Source organism: Bombus pascuorum, chromosome 11 (assembly GCF_905332965.1).
Source record: "Bombus pascuorum chromosome 11, iyBomPasc1.1, whole genome shotgun sequence".
NCBI lineage: Eukaryota > Metazoa > Arthropoda > Insecta > Hymenoptera > Apidae > Bombus > Bombus pascuorum.
This window is the reverse complement of record NC_083498.1, coordinates 12,760,969-12,780,050: the sequence shown is the minus strand read 5'-3', so window position 1 is coordinate 12,780,050 and position 19,082 is coordinate 12,760,969. Positions and strand designations below refer to the sequence as shown.

Genomic DNA, 19,082 nt, shown 5'->3' with positions numbered 1-19,082 from the left:
GAATATTCTCCTTTCGCTATATCTCGCAAAAGAGAGCACAGCAAAAGAGTTATTCTCCTTTCGCTATAACTCTTTTGCGAGTTGAAGTTACATTAGTAATAGATTGGTCTGTGATGTGATAAAATGAATCGAAAAATGATTTTTCTTGTATTTTTGGATACTTTGCAAACGAATGAAATTTTACGGTCACGTTACAAGGTATTTAGTAATTGTACGCCTGAGATTCTGTACATGAAAAGATAATCTTTATTTCTGTCTTCTTTTTTAAAAAACCTATACGTACGATTTCCTACAATCATCCAGACAATCTAAGCGCTCCGTGTCCACTGAATTAATTGGAAACGTTTGTTATTAATTATGCTTCATTTTTGGTTACGTTGTTACTTAACAATGTAAAATATGACATTGCGGTACTCAAAATCTGTAAAACGTACACATGCATTTTAAACATCGTGGATCGTTTTCGCACACGTATAGTTTTCGTTACCAATCGTAAGATTGAAAGAAAAAATGGGAAGAAAAGATCGACGTTGGGTAATCGAGGAAGATCATAACGTACCGTGTTTCTTACAGGTATTGTACCGACCTTAGTATAAGTTTCCAGCGACACAGGAAAAAATCCATTTGCGGTCAAACAACAGACTCGCCTGGAGCGCTCTATTGTCAATATCAAATCGTTTCGAAGCATCTTCCCATGTTTGTTCATTGGCATAATCGTCCACAGCGCAGAATATGCTCCTATAGCAACGTTATCGCTGTGTTCTATTACATCATCGCAGCTATAGGTGAACATAAACAATAAGGACAACGCGCCGATTAGGAGGAAGACGAAAATGGAACGTCTTGCAGAGTTAGTATTAGCCTAAGAAAAAGTAACATTTGAAAGAGGAAATATGCTTTTATCGGAACATTGAAATTCTTTCCTGCGTGAAGAAGAATTCTATGTACGATAGAACTCTTCTATATACGTAGGTTATGATTATTTTTATATTTTATAATAATGATAATAAAGATGAATCGGTGAAAGTTCATTTCTGAATTATGTACAAGCATTTACAATGAACGCGTTTTAAACGCGTGAAATACTAACCAATAACACTTGATAACCGAACAGGCAAATTAACACGCTAAATACCAGCACCTGTATAAGTATAATCACCGTGTACACGTTTTCTAGCGTACTGTAATAATTGATCAGTGCTTGATGTTGTTGAACGTACTTCCTAAATGTCTCGTAAGTTCTGTCTACATAGTCCGTCGGTATCGACGTTTTATCTTGCTCGCTTATTTGATATTTTATGTTACACAGTTCTGAAAATCTATATCGAAGTATCCGAAATTGACCGCCTAAGTGTATGGCCATGACGCAGAAAACATTATCGAAGCAAAAGTAGCAGATTCCTATATAAGATAGACTCATAATCTGCAAGAAAGAAAGATCATTTCCTTTTATATACGAGAAATTATTGTAGAAATTTAGCGCTGCTTATCACGAATATTCGGCAATTTCAATATACGTATTTATATCGTGGTAACGAGATGAATCCCATTGCTGTCTATTTTTTTTTTTTTTGGTTGGTTGTAAATATATCGAACTGTTAAAGATTTATTTCGGTACGAATAAAATTTATCATATAGCGAATAAGTAACAAATGTAAAGACAAATGATTACATTACTAGTTACTAGGAAAATGGGAAAATTTAAAATACCTGTGCAAAAAATATTAATTCATAGTAAGGAGATTGTGATAAAAGACCTATCCACATATTAAATGGAAGTTCCCTTGTAGATTCATTGTTTCCAATTTGTACTGCAATAAACGTGCGAATGATTCTTTGCTTTCGTATGCGTTATACGGTTTAAACATCGTGTACACTTTAAATAAAAAGGTTTTTGGTTCTTGCATATTTCAACCTACCAATAAACGGCGTGGTTATATAAGATAGTATAGCGCATATTCCAATGGTGGTAACGCTAGAGATGAAAAGGGCGCAAATCTTTTTGCAATTATTCAAAATTTCTTTCTCGTGAAGATCGTATTTAACAGCGAAAAAATGTTGTTTCATGTACACGACGAGATTCATAAATTCCTTTTTGTGCATCACTATAACGCATACCTTGACTGAGCTCAGTATCAAACTCATAGTATTGGCAAGAGCATAAAGCGTATCCTGAAATTAATAATTCGAAGTAACAAGATATAGCAAAAAGTATCGTTGATCGAATAAATAATTAAGCAGTTAATCTATAGGAAAATGGAATTACAATATTAGTCTGTAAAAAATGATAATTATTTTACAGTAAATATTAACTATGGATCAGTGATTAAAATATTGATCGATTAAACTTCTATTCTAGCATATTATTTCCCTACGAATTCTCATCGTTAAATTCTTCGAATATTGCCATTGTCTGTAGAGTCGATCGATCGATTATACAATAAATGTGAAACGACCGAATATACTCACGCCATTGTAGAACCAAGTAAAATACAAATCTCTGCTCAAGACGATCATGCCGAATATCAAATTCCACATTGTGTAGGTGAATATAATTTTCATCCGGCGTTCATCTGCAGGATCATTAGCTATCCATAGGCCAATGTGCCTTAAGAAGAAAGTCGACAATCTCATCGATATGTCCAACTCTTGTTCCGTTTGCATGTTCCTTCAGTTTGATCGTCAACCGTGTAAAACTGTCACTTACGTATCATGTGAAACTCTGTAACAATAGTTGCTTCGCGTTCTTAATTTCTTGCTGTTTGTTTATTCTCTCTTCTTAGTTTTTGCTTTTAATCTATTTGTCAAGGGAGTGTTACGAATGACGCGAAACGCAGGGACGATCGCAATCTTTTACCGGAGATCGAAAAAGAAAATAACAGGTTCATCGTGTATTTGATTGACGATGGACGTCCGTTGCATTATTTATGGGGGTCGGCGCGTATTATGGATCATTACTTCCTGGGCTGAAGGTGCAGGCGAGGTATTATAATGCGGGACTAGACGTCGTTCGCTTTTTATGAAATTAGTGGTAAAATGGAAAATGCTTTGTTTTTTTGTTTTCTTGTTACAAAAAAGGAAGGGAATCGGAATTATTTCATGTTATTGCACCTGTGGTTATTATGAAAAATTGTTTTTTCCTTTGCGTTGCTTATGAGCTATACGGTTGTGTAATATGTGTGTAAGGTTGCGTGAAGTCTTGTGTGTAACGCAAAATCCTTACCTCGATGTCGGACGATTACAACACGAAACGTTATTAACTACGATATGTACAATAATGTACATTGTACAATACATACTTAGATTCATTTGGTAATGAAATATCTTTTTAATTTCATTCTCTATTTTAACAAAAACATATGTAACTATTGTCTGAAATTAAATTCTCCCGCATACATTTTATATGTATCGGAAACTGTCGTCAGTAGTTATGTATCGCCCGCGTGATTTCTCAATAACGTAAAGTATGACACCGCGGAACTCAGAATCTGTAAAAACAAAGGAACTATTAAGATATTGTTGTATCTTTTTAATAAAATCTGATATAATAATAATTGTATTTTCATGTGAAAAAATCAATTGTTATTTACGAACCTCGTCATTAAATAATTTATACATGTATGCGGACTATTCCCTCGAATATACACTGCAGCATATCCCATATTCTTGTTCTGCATATATAGAAATAATTGATATCTTACAGAGAACTACTGTAGGGTTTGTGATTAATCGTTGTTTTAAAAGTTTACTTACTTTAGAGACAACGCGATTTATTTGGAAGAATAAAAGGCCACCGTAGATACTCCCGTCTTTACTTCAGTAAATTAATTTTTTTGTATCGTTTTTGAGAAATTGATTTGCAATATGCACAAACTGCAACGGTTCCTTTTCGTAACGTCTCAATAAGGGAAAGCATGATACCGCGATGCTCAAAATCTATAAGGGGAACAAGTAACGTTAATTTTGTCGAACATCGTAACTATCTCGAGGAGAGAAATTTCCTGGAAATAAAATTATTCGGTAGAAAGCATAACAATCGATATTATTATATCAGATTTGGGAATTTACATTTCATTCGTCACACCATTTTCGAAATGTATTAGTTTAATTGTTGTACAACAGAAATTAATTGATTTCTTTCAAAACCAGCATATACATATGTGTTTTCTCTAATATAGAGTAATTTCTATTCGTGTATGTTACATCGTTGTTAATGAAACAAAGCACCTAAATGTTTATAGGATACTCTAACGATATATCTAGACGAGTAACGTTTTCCTTTCGAGGTTTCCACGACAAAAGGACTAAATCGATAGCTATAAGACGTACACAATATTGCTTACTCCTGTATATGTTTCCAGCGATACAGCGAAGAATCCACAGGCAGTCAAGCAACAGGGTGCTCTGGATCTCATCATGACGAACATCAAATCTTTGCGTAACATTTTTCCATATTTGTCCATTGGCAGGAGCGACCATGAACTCGTGTAAATGGCGTTCATCACATATTCGCTGTCTTCTATCAAGCAATTACAACTGTACGTGAACATTAATAATTGACACATACAACCCATTACATGAAATATGAAAGTAAGACGTTTTATTCGAGCAATCTCTTCCTGCAGAAGAGATAATTAAATTAAAACAACGAATAAAGAGAAAGCTATTATTAGTATAATTTCTCTTCTTTTCGTAAGAATTTTGTTTAATTTTTTAAGAAATAAAAAGATAATTATCATATGTTATGTTGCAGTAGAAGGAACGAAATTAATATAAAAAATCTAATAAAAGTGAATGGAATACGACGATGCAACGCGATTGCTACTAACCATAAGTATCAAATATCCATCGAGACAAATTAATAAGCTGAAGAGTATCACCTGCACGAGTGCTATTACACTGAACACATTCTCGAGTTTAGTACAATATTCAATGAGCATTTGATGTTGTTTGACGTAAGTTTTAAACGTTGCGTATTTATCTATGGTGTACGACGATCTTTCCAAAGTTGTATAACGTTCGCGGTCATTTATATCGCATATATTTGAAAATCTGTATTGCAAAATACGAAATTGACTGGCAATGTGCAGATTTATAACGAATAAAAGATTGTCGAAGCAATGGTAGCACGTACCAACCAGGAACGCGCTAAAAATCTGTAAAAACGAGCATAATGATTAAACGATCCAAAATATCGTATTTTTTACAATGATCTTATACGAATAATATTTTTTTACCTGTATTACGAAGATTATTTCAAAATACGGTGACAACATTAACGAATCGTCGAGCCACATATTAAACGGATGTATTCTGTCTGATTCATTCTTACCATAGTTTACTGAAAAACATATCGACACGTCTCTTTGTTAGTTGTTATAATTCCAATTTGATACAATAACAATATCGACAAAATAATTTCTTAAGTGTATGTTTCGCGTCAGCGTTTTAATTCGTATTGAAAAATTTTCATATTTTTCGCAGATCGATTACGTAAATGTCTCACCCAAAATAGGTCTTAGTACGAAGCTGACGACCGTCCCCTGAGCAAAAAAGGCGAAGGAGCAAACCAGAAAAGTACAAATGCGTTTAGAGGTATTTATGATCATTTGCTCGTGGGAGTCGTAATTCGAGTGCCAAAAGTTTATTTTCGCGTAATTAATCAAATAAAGCAGTTCGTCGTTATGTATAAATATGACAAAGGTCTTGAGTAGAACTAAAACGATAGTTACAACGTTGCACGCGGTGTAAATAGTATCCTGTAATAAAAGTATTCGGCGATCAAACTTAGAAGCCATCGTTTCACGGTATCGCTAGTTGAAAATTTGCTTCGGTCTATATTCGTTTCGTTACTCACTTCAAAATTTCCCCAAGCAAAGTACAAATCCCTCGACTCGATCGTGATGGCAACGAAGATAAAAAATACCGTATTCGATATGGCGATTTTCCTCCAACGTTTATCGACATAATTATTCGCCAGCCAAAAACCAACGAATTTCATGTAGAAACTTGTCACGGTGATAGACAGATCTTTGACTTCCTCCGAGCTCATCCTGAATCTTCGACGATGGAGTACTCGTTCTTCGATTCTATCGAAAGCCTCTAATTTGCTTATCATCGATATCTATAGCGACTGATACAGTGATACGATATTACTTTGATCCCTTGATCGCTTTTGTCTTGATTGTCTGGCTCGTTTTGCATATTATACTTCGTGGACAACTGGTTATTCCGAACGTCATTGCAATTGCTGTTCCATCGTGTGAAAAGGAAAAGCAGCGTCGGATCGATAAATTGTATATTATTCCACGGAGATGCCGAATGTTCAGACGCGAGGATAACGTGTATAACAATACACGTGCGACTGTTTAGGTGATTCATTTCATGGAAATTTTTGAAGAACGTTGTGTAATCGTGTTCCACCCTTCGAATTTGCTTTTAAGCACAAGAACTCGTCATTTTTATGCTTATTTGTGTTTTAGTGATTTAGTTATGTTAATTATGAATGATATATGACAGTGTCTTGAAGCTTATAACGCACGTTTTCCTTCATCAGCAGAATCAATTGGCAAGTACTTTCCTTTTTTTATTTTTTTCAATTAATTATATATTCTTAGTGTGACTCGTTTTAATAACAATTATGCTACAAATTAATAGTCGCGGAAGGTGAATTTACGCGAAGACATATTTATGAAATGAAATAGAGAATGCTAGAGGTAATATCAATCGTATTATCGTATTAAATAAAAGTATTTATAAAGTCCTTCCGTTTATTGCTATATTTCTATATTCCAGAGAAGTAGTCTGTTATTTATTATCAAAATGTATAGAATAGTATCGTAGTTGTAGTAAAATAGATAACGCGATTAAGTTGTTCCGGTTAAAATGTAAATGTAAAATCGATTGTCATTGATATTTTTGATAAGAAAGGCTTAAGTTTTGTTTAAAGCAACTACATCTTAACACGAACGAAGAATCGAATAAACGAGATAAACGAAGAACGAAGAAAAATATACGGTTGCTCCCATTAATATTCGGACACATCTTAAAATAGCGTAACTCTTCAAAGAACGGATCAGACGGTTTGATATTTTTTGAGAAGCTAGAAGCAAAAAGTTTTTGGGAAACTCGCGATATTAATTCGAATCACGAAGAAAAAGGTGAGATGGCTTTTTACAACATTTTTATCTGGTTCTGAAAGTTTGAATCGATGAAAATTTGAACAACGTATTTCGAAGATTTATGTCTATTATATATAAGGAATTCTTCGATAATATTGTAATTGCTGAAAAAGAACCTCTCGATAATTGTACGGTCGTCTTCCATGTCATTTGGGGCAGGTCCTTTTTGATGCACCGAAAAGCTCCACGGACGCTTTGTTTTCGAAGCAAGACCACGCGAGCTCGGCATTTCCGAATCTACAGAACGTGCTGTAAACGCGACTGCGTTTATTATTTTCTTGCGTAAGAAATTAGTAAAAAGCGACCTTTATTATTTTCGACCAATCACAAATTTTTCCAAATTTTTGCGCGCGCCGTCCAGTGAATCAATCCATCTAACTTAAAGAAAAAGAAAAAAAAATTTCAAATCGTTTGGCACAATTTTAAAAAAGTTATTCTGTTTCGAAGGATGTCCGAATATTGATCGGAGTAACTGCGTTTCCTGAAAACACAGTCTACGAGTGCAGGTTAAGCAAAGCAACTGATATTTCTGTGTAATATCAAGTAAATAAATACCTAAATGCTTTTGAACATTTAAATTTCTTGGAATTTTATTCGAAAATGTTGGTGGTACTCGCATTTAAGGCGTATCGCTTGCATGATTTCTCAACAACGTAAAGTACGATGCCGCGGTACTTAGAATCTGTAAACAGCAAAGGAACACAATAGATTAAATTTTCATCGTGATTTTATAAGTCGTTAAATAGTATCTGATATAATAATAGGCATTGTGTTTGTTAAGATAAAGTTATTTTACAAGTACTTAAAAAAATGTTTGTTAGGGAAATAAGAACGATTATAAAACAACCGTTACTTACTAATTCCTTGGTTAATAATTTATGACGCGTCATATTCCAGTTGTAAATGTTGGAAAATATGTTCTGCGTACGTAGGAAATGTCGAGGAGAGGAGAAGGAAAGCTGACAATAACTTGTAATCTTACAATGATATTCAGGTATCATGTATTGTGCAATGATGTGATCGATATAGTCAATGTACTTTGAAAGCAAATTTATATCACGCTAACAATAATTTTTATGAAACTTTTTAGTTATTACTTATAAATACGGGTAGAAAATAACGTCGTTTGGCACGTAGCATGGGTATGGAACGCTGCACTCTTTGTATTCTATGGGGTACGATACCATTATATTTTTCTCTACTGCATATAAGGATAATATATGCCGTAGGTTGATTGCGAAGGAAATCTCATCTCATTCACACGCGTCAGTCTCTTTGGGTAATTCTACTCTTTTGAAACAAATGAAAGCGTAACGACCGACAAGTTTCCTTCTCGCAAGAATTCGGATGATCATAATGGTGAGATGCAAGTTCGATGTCGGTCGTGTGAATTATGAATCCACAACGAGTGCGCTGGATATAAGAATGAGTACTATATTTGTAATTTTTGCAAGTAATAGTATCTTACATACAATAAGAGCAACAATGAATTTACTAAGGATATTCCATTAAATACGGTCATATCGATTATAAGGGGCCAAAGTTTCACATATTGGATTTTTTAGGCAAACGTAAGTACCATCTCCTCTACTATTTCAATGAAGTAAAACGTAACACTGCATCGCTCAAAATTTTCAACGAAACGATATTAAAACGACAATAAAGAAATCGATATAAGTATAACGTTATAACGAGCGAATATCGTGAAAATAAAACAAATATTCGCTAGGAAGTGTAAGAATTAGTATAATTATATCGGATTGGACGAAAGGATTAAATTAGTAGCGGTATTTATTTATTTCAGTTTGCGCGAAGAAACAAAGTCCGTTCTACGCATGGTTGAACTAGTGTAGTTACAGCGAGTAGACGTACTTACTCCGGTATACGTTTCCAGTGATACGACGAAGAATCCACTGGCGGTCAGACAACACGGTATGTTAGATCTCATGATAATCAACATCAAGTCTCTTCGTAATATTTTCCCATATTTGTCCATCGGCAGAAACGACCATAAGCTTTTGTAGGCGGCATTAGCTACGTTCGTACTGTCTCGTATCAGACAATCGCAACTATAGGTGAACATCAGCAGTTGACACATGCAACCCGTTATATGAAATAGGAAAATAAGGCGTCTCGTAAGAGGAGCGTCTTCCTGTAAAAAGTTGCATTGTTGTAGCCTAAACCGCCGTAACGAATTAAAAACATATTACTTTCTTCTACGAGAATTTTTTGCAACTTGACGAAAAATAAAGAAGAAACGGAATTGTTGCTATGTCGCGATATCAAAAATTATTACTACTACGAACCAGAGTAGAATTCTTCCAACATTAAATTTCTATTTTTACGGAACAGTTTTTTTTAAATATAGGTACTACTATGCATACCGTAAACACTAAATATCCATCGAGGCACATTAATAAGCTGAACAGCGACACTTGTCCAAGCACGATCAAATTAAACACTTGCTCGAGTTTTTTACAATATTCGATGAGCATTTGATGTTGCTGAATGTAAGTTTTAAGTTTCATATATTTACATATGCTGTGCGACAATTTTCCGTTGTTATTTACACCGCACATATTTTCAAGTCTGTATTGTAAGATACGAAACTGTCCAGCAGTATGTAGATTTATAATGCATAAAATATTGTCGAAACAAAGATAGGATACGCCAACATGATACAGGCACAAAATCTGTAGAAACGCAAGATGTAATTTTATTTTTATCATACGCGTATACGTGATTTTATTCAATTTATGTATCGCGACTTTGGAATATACATATTTGAAATTAACTTTGATAAATATAGTCTTGGCGAATTAAAACGTTTGTTCTTTTAATTGTTTTTAGCAACTAACAAATTCTTAGTACCTGTATGATAAACTCGATCTCGAAGTATGGTGTCATGTAGATTATTGGTGCGTTCAACCATACGTTGAATGGAAGTATCCGATTTGTTTCGTTTCTTCCAATATTTGCTGAATAATATAAATACGTTGACAAAGCTAGTTTAATTAATTTCGTTTAATCGAGGCAAGCTAGTTAACAACATATATCGTTGTTTGTTTATCGATGATTATATAAATGTCTCACCTTGAATTGGTCCTATCATGTAAGAGATAACTGTTCCTTGAGCGAAGAAAGTGAAGACGCAAACGAGAACCGTACAAGTACGTTTACACCTATCCACAATCATTCGTTCGTGTGAATCGTAATTCGAATGCCAAAAATTCGTTTTCGCGTACCGTATCAAACTAAGCAACTCCGTTTTGTATACAAAACAAACCAAAATTTTGAACAAAACTAGAATAATAGTTACGAGGTTGCACATGATGTATACAGTACCCTATAATCAAATAACAGTACACGTACACGATGGATATTTTCCAAACTACCGCGAGAGCAAAAGCTGCTTTGATCCGATAGATCTTTCGAACAGTGTTCAAATCGGTAAAATTGTTAATTCGAAAAATTATTCTCCATGTTGCTATAAGAAAATTGAATTTTTCACTTACGCTAAAATCTCCCCAAGTGAAGAACAGATCCCTCGTTTCGACCACGATGGCGATGAGAATCGCGAAAATCGTATAAATCGTAGCAAAGTTCCTCCAACGTTGTTCGACATGATTATTCACCGGCCAAAAGCCAACGATTTTCATATAGAAGGACACGACGGTGATCGAAAGATCTCTGTCTCTCTTCGGGCTCATTTCGAGTCTTGAACGGTAGTGTGCCCCAAGCTCTAAGAGAAGCTTTACAAGAGAATCTTTAGGTTTTTTATTAACCATACCCGAGTCTCCATACTTACCTCGATTATTCCGTTCGTTTTTCATGTCCGCTATGTTTCGTGGACAACTGGTTATTTTAAACGTCACTATAATTGCTCTCTTGTGGTGTAAAACGGAAAGGGGAAGAAGCATCGGATTGATAAATTATGCAGGATTTCAAAGGGATGGAGGTATTCGGGGAAACGATAACGCATACGCGGTACATCGATAATTTTCTTGTCCGGGAACGTTCGAAGAACACACCTAACATTCTTTTATCGCTATTTGCGAATAAAGTAATGAAATTTACGAAGACTATTTGTCGATTGTTTCGTAAGCACCTTCGTTATAATTTTTCACTTTTTAGTGTTACGTACTTTTATTGCGTATGATACACATGTGCATTTTGCAACTTGCTTTGTATATAATAATAATGTAATAATATGTATATTACAATGCATAGGATCTGTTCTTTGTATCGAACGAAGAACTTACTCGAAGGAGGACAGATGACCGATTATTCAAAATATTTTTTTGGAATTAGAATCGACTCGATCGACGTTTCGACTGTGTTAATTAAAGATATATACAATTTAATTTATGAGTACAGCAAAGGTACGTGCATTTTCTACGTATTAGTATATACATTTTGTAGCATGAAAATATATTTCACTATTTGCTGGCAACGATATGTAAATTATACTGTCATAAACTATTCAAGACTAATCTATATATAATCTACCAAATATATGATCCAATATATATGACTCAAAATAATAGAAATAGCAATAAATGATATTTACTGATATTTTATACGGAAAAATGAAACGACTGTGATTGTTAGAGTAGCGAATGAAATTCACCATTATGATAGCGAATTAATTTAAGATTTACTATAATTATTAAAAAAAGCTCGTATGTTGTCAATGATTGACTGATATATTAAGAAGTACTATAGGAAAAACTCCACATTGATTATTCGTTATATATATGTATTAAATTATCAGTTATTTTTCTAAAATTCATTTATTTTTGTCAACAGATATAAATATACAATTCGCCCGAATAGTACAATATATATCTGAAGGAAATTTTCTTCGAACAAATTATTGAATCGATTGGAGATTTATTTTTACCAATCAATTTACTATTTCGTCTTCTACGCGATTTCTCAACAAAGTGAAATATGATATTGCGGTAGATAAAATCTGCAAAGTATTAATAAATAAATTATTTCACGATATTGAAAATTACAATTTCCTAGTGTCTAAATATTCTTCCTATGCTTTAAATTTCATAGATCGTAACGTGTATTTGTTATAGATTCGATACTATATTTACCGTGGTGTAAGTTTCCAATGATACAGGGAAAAATTTGTTCGCGGTGAGACAACAAACTCGTCTCGATCGCGCAATCACCATTATCAGATCGTTTCGAAGCATCCTCCCGGATTTGTTCATTGGCATGATCGTCCAGAGCGCTGAATATGCTCCTATAGCAACTTTCTCACTGTGTTCTATCACACCGTCGCAGCTATAGGTGAACATAAACAATAGAGCCATTGAGCCGACTAAAAGAAAGATGAAGATGGAGCGTCTCGCGAGAGGAGCACCAGCCTAGGAGAGAACTGTTCGTTTAGAAATTGCCAAATGTATATAAAACTCGTATAAAGCCAAATACAAGCGCAAATATCGTACTAACCAATAATCCTTGATAAGCAAACAGGCAAATCAACACGCTAAATACCAACACTTGTCCAAATATCAACATCGTATACACGTTTTCAAGCCTGTCGCAGAAAGTGATGAGTGCCTGATGGTGTCGAATGCATGTCTTCAATTTCTCGTAAAACACATGCACGTGCTTTGTTAACGCCGGTTTCATATCGTTCTTCGTCATTGGACGTTCCATGTCACATAGTTTTGTAAACCTGTATCGAAGTATGCGAAACTGACCAGCCAAGTGTATGGCCAAGATGCAGAAAACATTATCGAAGCAAAAATAGCTTACCGATACGTAATACATACTTATCGTCTGTAAAAAGTAAAAATTATTTCCCCTGTTACAGTCCGTGGAAAAAATCCATCGGTTTTTGCAAAATCGCAGAAATTGATTAGTCATTGGTAAGGAAGGTCATGTAGATTTATAGAAAGTGGAGGATTCTAGGGTGAAACTTCAACTAATAGTCACAGGTTGTAGTTCCGCGTAAATGTAAGCACGTAATGCAATTAATTACGATAACGATCGTTAGAAAATTGCGAGAATCTAAAATACCTGTAGAATAAATACCACTTCGTAATAAGGCGACACAGACAATGGTAAATTCATCCACATGTTGAAAGGAAATGCTCTTTCGGATTTATTTTTTCCAACATTTGCTGCAACAAACACTAAGATGATATACTTTTTTCCCTGTGAAGTGGTTCGCTTATATTGTTATTCGCGTATATTGTTCTACCTATCGAATTTTTAGCTTGTTACAGCAGACAGATATTTGTTAGTATACACAATTGTTAAACGTATTAATGCTGCAGCACCGAATCAAAGTTTGTTTCGTTAGTTATACGACATAGTATATCGATGTATATGTATTTGATGTACATGTATGGTGCGAGAATTTGTGAAAGGAGTATATTATTATCTATATATATCGGGTGAACATTACGTATATCCATACGAATCATTCACGATTTGGATCAAAAAAATGCAACACACCGTAAACAAATAGAATATTTTTGACCTACCGATAAGCGGCGTTGTTAGATAAGCTAGTATAGCGCATGTACCCATGACGGTGACGGAACAGACGAAGAAGGTGCAAGTTTTCTTGCAATTATCCAAAATTTCTTTCTCGCGAAAATCGTACTTGACGTTCCAAAAATTTTGTTGAACGTACACGATCAGTTTCATAAATTCCTCTTTATGCTTCATTATGATACATATCTTGGTTAAACCCATTGTCACGGTTAATATGTTGGTAGTAACGTAAAGAATATCCTGAAACGAACGAATTAATTTTTTTATAACTATAGTATATGTACGTTTCATAGAGTTTTAATTGAAATACGCGTGTCACAAACTATTATACGTCGCGAACGATTTTCAGTATTATTATAGATTAAATTAGAAAATATAATGTATCGGATATAAACGAACAACAAAGATAGGTGGCGATTAAAAACAATCCCCGTAGATGGCATCGAGAAATCGATACACGCGCTTTACTTAAAATAGTAATAATAATTTACAAATAATAATTAGAAAGATAATGACATACATAATAATAATACTTTCTAATTAATTTTATACATAATAATAATATACTCACGCCTCTGTACAACACAGTGAAGTATAAATCTCTGGTAATAACGATCGTGGCAAATATAGAATTCCATATTGTGTAAATGATCATTATTTTCATCCGACGTTCTTCCGTAGGATAGTCGGTTATCCATAGACCGATATTTCTCAAGAAAAACGTCGACAGGACCATTGATATGTCCAAGTCTCGTTGCATTTGCATGGTGTCTGATCAGCGTCTAAAGCTGTCACTCGCGTGCCACGTTCCGCGTATGCCCCAATACATGTGAATCATCGTAATAACAGGTGACGCGCTTCTTTCATTTATTAATTTTTTCTGTCACCCTCGCAAGTGAAGCGACGGAGAAGTGGAAGAGAAATGGAAGGAAAGGAGGAGTGAAACTAATGTTCGATCGTTACCTTTGCATGGATAAATGAAGAAAGCTTGGAAGTAGCAGGTAATCATACATTTGTTCGTTGATCGATCTCTTTCTTTATTTCCAGCGACCCGTACGTATCAAACTACAGTCACTTTTTGATCTACGAATGTGACTTCAATCAGGAACGCGCGTTAAACGTTGCGTCCCTCCCTCTTACGAGAAATTGCTATTAACATCGGAACGTGTAGTGGTTGTTACGGAAATGCAAAATTTATTTTTCTCGTGTTCGTGTTACGGAACAAGTTCCAACTCCAAGAGAGTTTCCTGCCGAATGGATTTTTGGATACGAGTACGGATAAGGATTCGATCGTGGTTGTTGCGTTTAGAGAAAAGAATGGACTTCGCGAAGATTATTCGCAAACTATTTCGTAAGTATAGTATATATTTATCGCGTACGATGTACGCGTGTATTTCGCAATTTATAGTGTTAGGTACCCGTTCTTGGTTTTCAAGGAGAACAAACGACCAGTTATTCGAAATCATTGTATTTTGCTGTCAGCAACGAACGTAGAACACGAGCCAAATTAAATCGGTCTCGCTAAAATCAGAAGAGTCTTACCAATGTTAGCGATAATTTTATTAGCAAAAGAAGAAAACATATATATTGGATTATCGCTATATCGGTGTCGATACAAGTATCGCCACGTCCGCTCGGTGTAGAATTTTCGTTCTCAACGTAACATTTTAATTAACTTTATCTTTATTATTACCGAAACATATATTTCAAGTACATATTAAAGTATATTCATATATATTCAAATATTTTCACGATATAGGTACTTGTGTATATATATATATATATATATATATATATATGATGGATTATTTATCCGCATTTTTCATAGACGATTCCCTCATGAGCGTAAAGTATGACATTGTAGTACTCATCAGCTGTAACATAAAATTTTAGCGTCGTCATAGGATTCGTCCAAAAATTTATACGTTTTTGGTAATGCGATGCAAAAGGCGATATTTCCAGGACGAATGGGGTTAAGTACGAAACGGATTACGTACCGCGGTAGATGTTTCCAAAGATATAGGAAAAAATCCACCGGCGGTCAGATAGCATGGTCGCGTCGATTTCATTATCATCACCTTTACGTCTTCTCGTAACATTCTGCCAGTTTCGGTCATCGGCAGAATCGTCCACCAGCCTGAGTACGTTGCCAAGCTGATATTCGAACTTTCCTCTATCAAGCCGTGGCAAGTGTAGGTGAAGAAAATTATATGGATAAAGCTACCGACCATGTGGAACACGAAGATCAGTCGTGTAGCAGCGGATACATTTGCCTGTGTACATAATATAATACTCGTTTATTCGTATCGAAATCGTAACTGGTATAACTGTCGAATATACTTGAAACGAGCATTTCGTTTCTAGGTAAAGAGATAAGTTTATGAAATTCTGAGGAGGACGTAAAACAAAGTTAAATTAATCATACTATTTTTAATTTAACGATTCTTACGTAACAGTGAGATAATAAAACTCGCGATAAATCGTATTTCGAACAAATCGCGTTTTTAAGTAAGTAAATCGAACGTACCAAAAGTATCTCGTACGTATCGAAGCACATTAGCAAGCTGAAGACCACTACGTGGCCGAAGATCGGTAACGTATTAACATACTCGAGCTTCTCGCAGAATTTGATCAACGACTGATGCTGCCGAATGCATTTTTTCAACGCTATGTAGCACTTGTCGGTGTAATCGATCTTATCCGTTTGCTGGTCGATGATCTTCCAAAAATTCAAAAGTCTGTTATGGAGCATGCGGAATTGGCAGATCACGTGCATATTCAGTATGCATAAGAAGTTGTCGCTGCACAAATACGTTATACCGATTTGTTGCACAGTCGCTAGCTGGGTAAACAGTGATCTTCCATAGTAAAATCATCGTTGTATTCGCCGAGTTCGCTATTTAAATACACTCGGAAACGGAGGAGATATACGATACCTGAATAACGAACATCATTTCGTAATACGGTGTCACGCTTAGCGGCAGATCGACCCACATTTTGAACGGAAGTACCCTATCCGATTTGTTTTTTCCGATATTCGCTGAAACACAATGGATCATGAATCCTGAAGCTTCCGTTTTGTATGTTCTATCAATTAGTTCGCACGTATTTGTGATTTCTTGGATGGAAATTTTGTAGATTGTTTGTTAATTGTTAACTAATTTGATTACTTCGAAGGATACGGTGAAGAGGGTAAAGCATGTATTTCGATTGTTAATATCGTTGGATCGTAAAGCTATAGAATCGTTTTTGTTCCAGACTAATTTATTTAATTTGTGTAGAAACGAAGATCCTTAAATATGCATGCTTACCGCAGATTGGCGTAATTATGTAAAATGCCAAGGAGGCTTGCGTGAAAGAGCATGCCGTTATGGTCCACAGCTTGCACAATTTTCGGCACTTCATGAAAAGTATTTTCTCATCATGATCGTACTTGAAATGCCAAAAATTTTGTTGCGCAAATAAAATTAAATCCTTAAATTCCGTTCTGCGAAAATTTAATATCAAAAGCTTGAACATCGCCAATACGATGCATAATGTATTGGAGAGCAAGAAGATACAATGCTGAAAAAGTTAATTCATTTTATATATAGTAAACCAGTCGGAACATCGATACAATTTGTTTCTCTCTATAAATCTTTCAAACATTTTCGTAATACGATCGCCGTATTAATATATTTCTTGCGGTTTTCTATTAAACTTTACAAAAACAATTAAGTAGATTCGGTATTCACCTTAATTATTTTCTCTGTAATTAAATTTCTAATGGATTCGTATAAAAATTTAAGTCGATTTCTAAATGAAAAGTATATCTATGACTTTCGAAAAATAACGATGTTAAAACAGCGACCGATGTTTCTACTCACGCTCAAATCGTTCCACGTGTAATAAGCATCGCCGAGATTTAGATATAATCCGTAAACATGTATGACGGCAGTAAACGCCATGGTGAGTCTTCTTCGACGTTCTTCGGCGTTATTCACTGTCATCCAGACACCCGCGAGTTTTAATAGAAACTGCGACAATGTGATTGAGATATCCGTGTATCGTGTCGTATGCATGACGATCGTTTTTCTCGATCTTGATCTTTAAATCATGCGACAGCTAGAAAATTTAGCGAGAAAAGGTTCCTAGCGAAAAGGTGGCTTGAAGTGACATCGCTTTGATCTATCGAGACATTCGATCCTTTGATAATAGATACGTATCTTACTTAAAGCGAACTTTTCCGCGTACAGTGGAAACGATATACGGCGGCGGAAACAAATAAGAAATTGACAAACATGAAAAATATATGAATTGGTGTATCACGCGTGCTTGAGAGAAGGCGTGTGCGATTATTACCCCCTATAGTGCATGTGCAACTAGCAATTTCTCACATATTGATTACTTGGTCGCCAGAAGTAAAAATTGTGCTATAACGTATGGTTACTTTGAGAAAAAGTACAGTTGGAAAGTATGACACTCTCGTCGTTGTCTCTGAACGTAGAATCACGACGCGGAATATAAAGATGACTTCCTTTGAGAATGATCAAGCTGTTATCTCGATTGCAAAATGAATATCACGTAATTCTGTAGCGATATACTATACCAGGTACGCAGTTTCATATATCCTCTGTATTAGCACGTACATTTTCTAACGCGAACACACATCTCATTATTTGCTGACTATAATATGTATAAACTGTACTATCTTTAAGTGCCTACAACTAAAGTTACAAAAATAAAGGCAATTAACATGTAACGATATTTTATATGGAAAAATTAGACGCGATATGATTTTCAGAGTACCGAATGGAATTCGTAATTTTGATATAGAATGAATTTACGCTGAAAACGTTATGAACGAGTCAGCAAAAGCTATCACCTGAAAAATTCGTTATCTATCGACTTGATTAAAAAGATGTTTGAAGCCGAGTTTACTGTATTTAAGGAGCCTGGTCAGACGAGTATACGAGTTGATTATCCAATACCCTATGTTTTGAGATATCAAGTTAACTTTGAAGCTTTCGATAGCCGATCTAGCTGGATATTTTTATCAGATATTTTAACTGTAATTCGTTAAATTTAATGTGTGGAAGAGACGAGGGAAGACGCGAAGCGGTATTCTTGCGTTTACATCGTCTTTACCTTTCGTACATTAAATTGGGCAAATTAAAGTTAAAATATCTGCTAAATTAATGGTTTCTCATCGACACTGTTTTGTAGAGAATGTCCAACCGAATCGACTAATCATCTTAACGTCCCAAAAAATATAAGATACTAGAGAATGTACACATCTGACTAGGCTGCTTGAACACCATGCTTTAAACGTTTCTTGATGAAGTCGATAGATAATTGCTTCGGACGATAGTTTTTAATGACTCACCTTGTATATAT

The 19,082-nt window shown here is 34.9% G+C and overlaps 4 protein-coding genes across 4 annotated transcripts; all 4 read right to left on the bottom strand.

The window, feature by feature from the left end:
* Positions 1-71: 71 nt before the first annotated feature.
* LOC132912010 (odorant receptor 13a-like) lies at positions 72-3,061 on the bottom strand. The gene is made up of 6 exons (XM_060969092.1): positions 2,470-3,061; positions 1,920-2,172; positions 1,711-1,811; positions 1,091-1,423; positions 587-862; positions 72-421 (listed from the first exon to the last, which is right to left on the bottom strand). Exons 1-6 carry the CDS (start codon positions 2,662-2,664, stop codon positions 356-358), a joined length of 1,224 nt encoding a protein of 407 aa, XP_060825075.1. The 5' UTR covers positions 2,665-3,061; the 3' UTR covers positions 72-355.
* A 1,222-nt stretch (positions 3,062-4,283) lies between these two features.
* On the bottom strand, positions 4,284-5,297 carry LOC132912083 (odorant receptor Or2-like). The gene is made up of 3 exons (XM_060969190.1): positions 5,238-5,297; positions 4,797-5,156; positions 4,284-4,619 (listed from the first exon to the last, which is right to left on the bottom strand). The coding sequence occupies exons 1-3, from the start codon at positions 5,295-5,297 to the stop codon at positions 4,317-4,319; spliced, it is 723 nt and encodes a 240-aa protein (XP_060825173.1). The 3' UTR covers positions 4,284-4,316.
* A 2,486-nt stretch (positions 5,298-7,783) lies between these two features.
* LOC132912082 (odorant receptor 13a-like) lies at positions 7,784-11,014 on the bottom strand. The gene is made up of 8 exons (XM_060969189.1): positions 10,990-11,014; positions 10,697-10,923; positions 10,427-10,527; positions 10,275-10,363; positions 10,053-10,159; positions 9,566-9,874; positions 9,058-9,333; positions 7,784-7,863 (listed from the first exon to the last, which is right to left on the bottom strand). The coding sequence occupies exons 1-8, from the start codon at positions 11,012-11,014 to the stop codon at positions 7,801-7,803; spliced, it is 1,197 nt and encodes a 398-aa protein (XP_060825172.1). The 3' UTR covers positions 7,784-7,800.
* A 941-nt stretch (positions 11,015-11,955) lies between these two features.
* LOC132912081 (uncharacterized) lies at positions 11,956-18,361 on the bottom strand. The gene is made up of 12 exons (XM_060969188.1): positions 17,573-18,361; positions 17,018-17,270; positions 16,643-16,746; positions 16,234-16,548; positions 15,704-15,979; positions 15,524-15,580; positions 14,278-14,481; positions 13,694-13,946; positions 13,224-13,327; positions 12,651-12,983; positions 12,290-12,565; positions 11,956-12,156 (listed from the first exon to the last, which is right to left on the bottom strand). The coding sequence occupies exons 1-12, from the start codon at positions 17,765-17,767 to the stop codon at positions 12,088-12,090; spliced, it is 2,439 nt and encodes an 812-aa protein (XP_060825171.1). The 5' UTR covers positions 17,768-18,361; the 3' UTR covers positions 11,956-12,087.
* Positions 18,362-19,082: the final 721 nt, after the last annotated feature.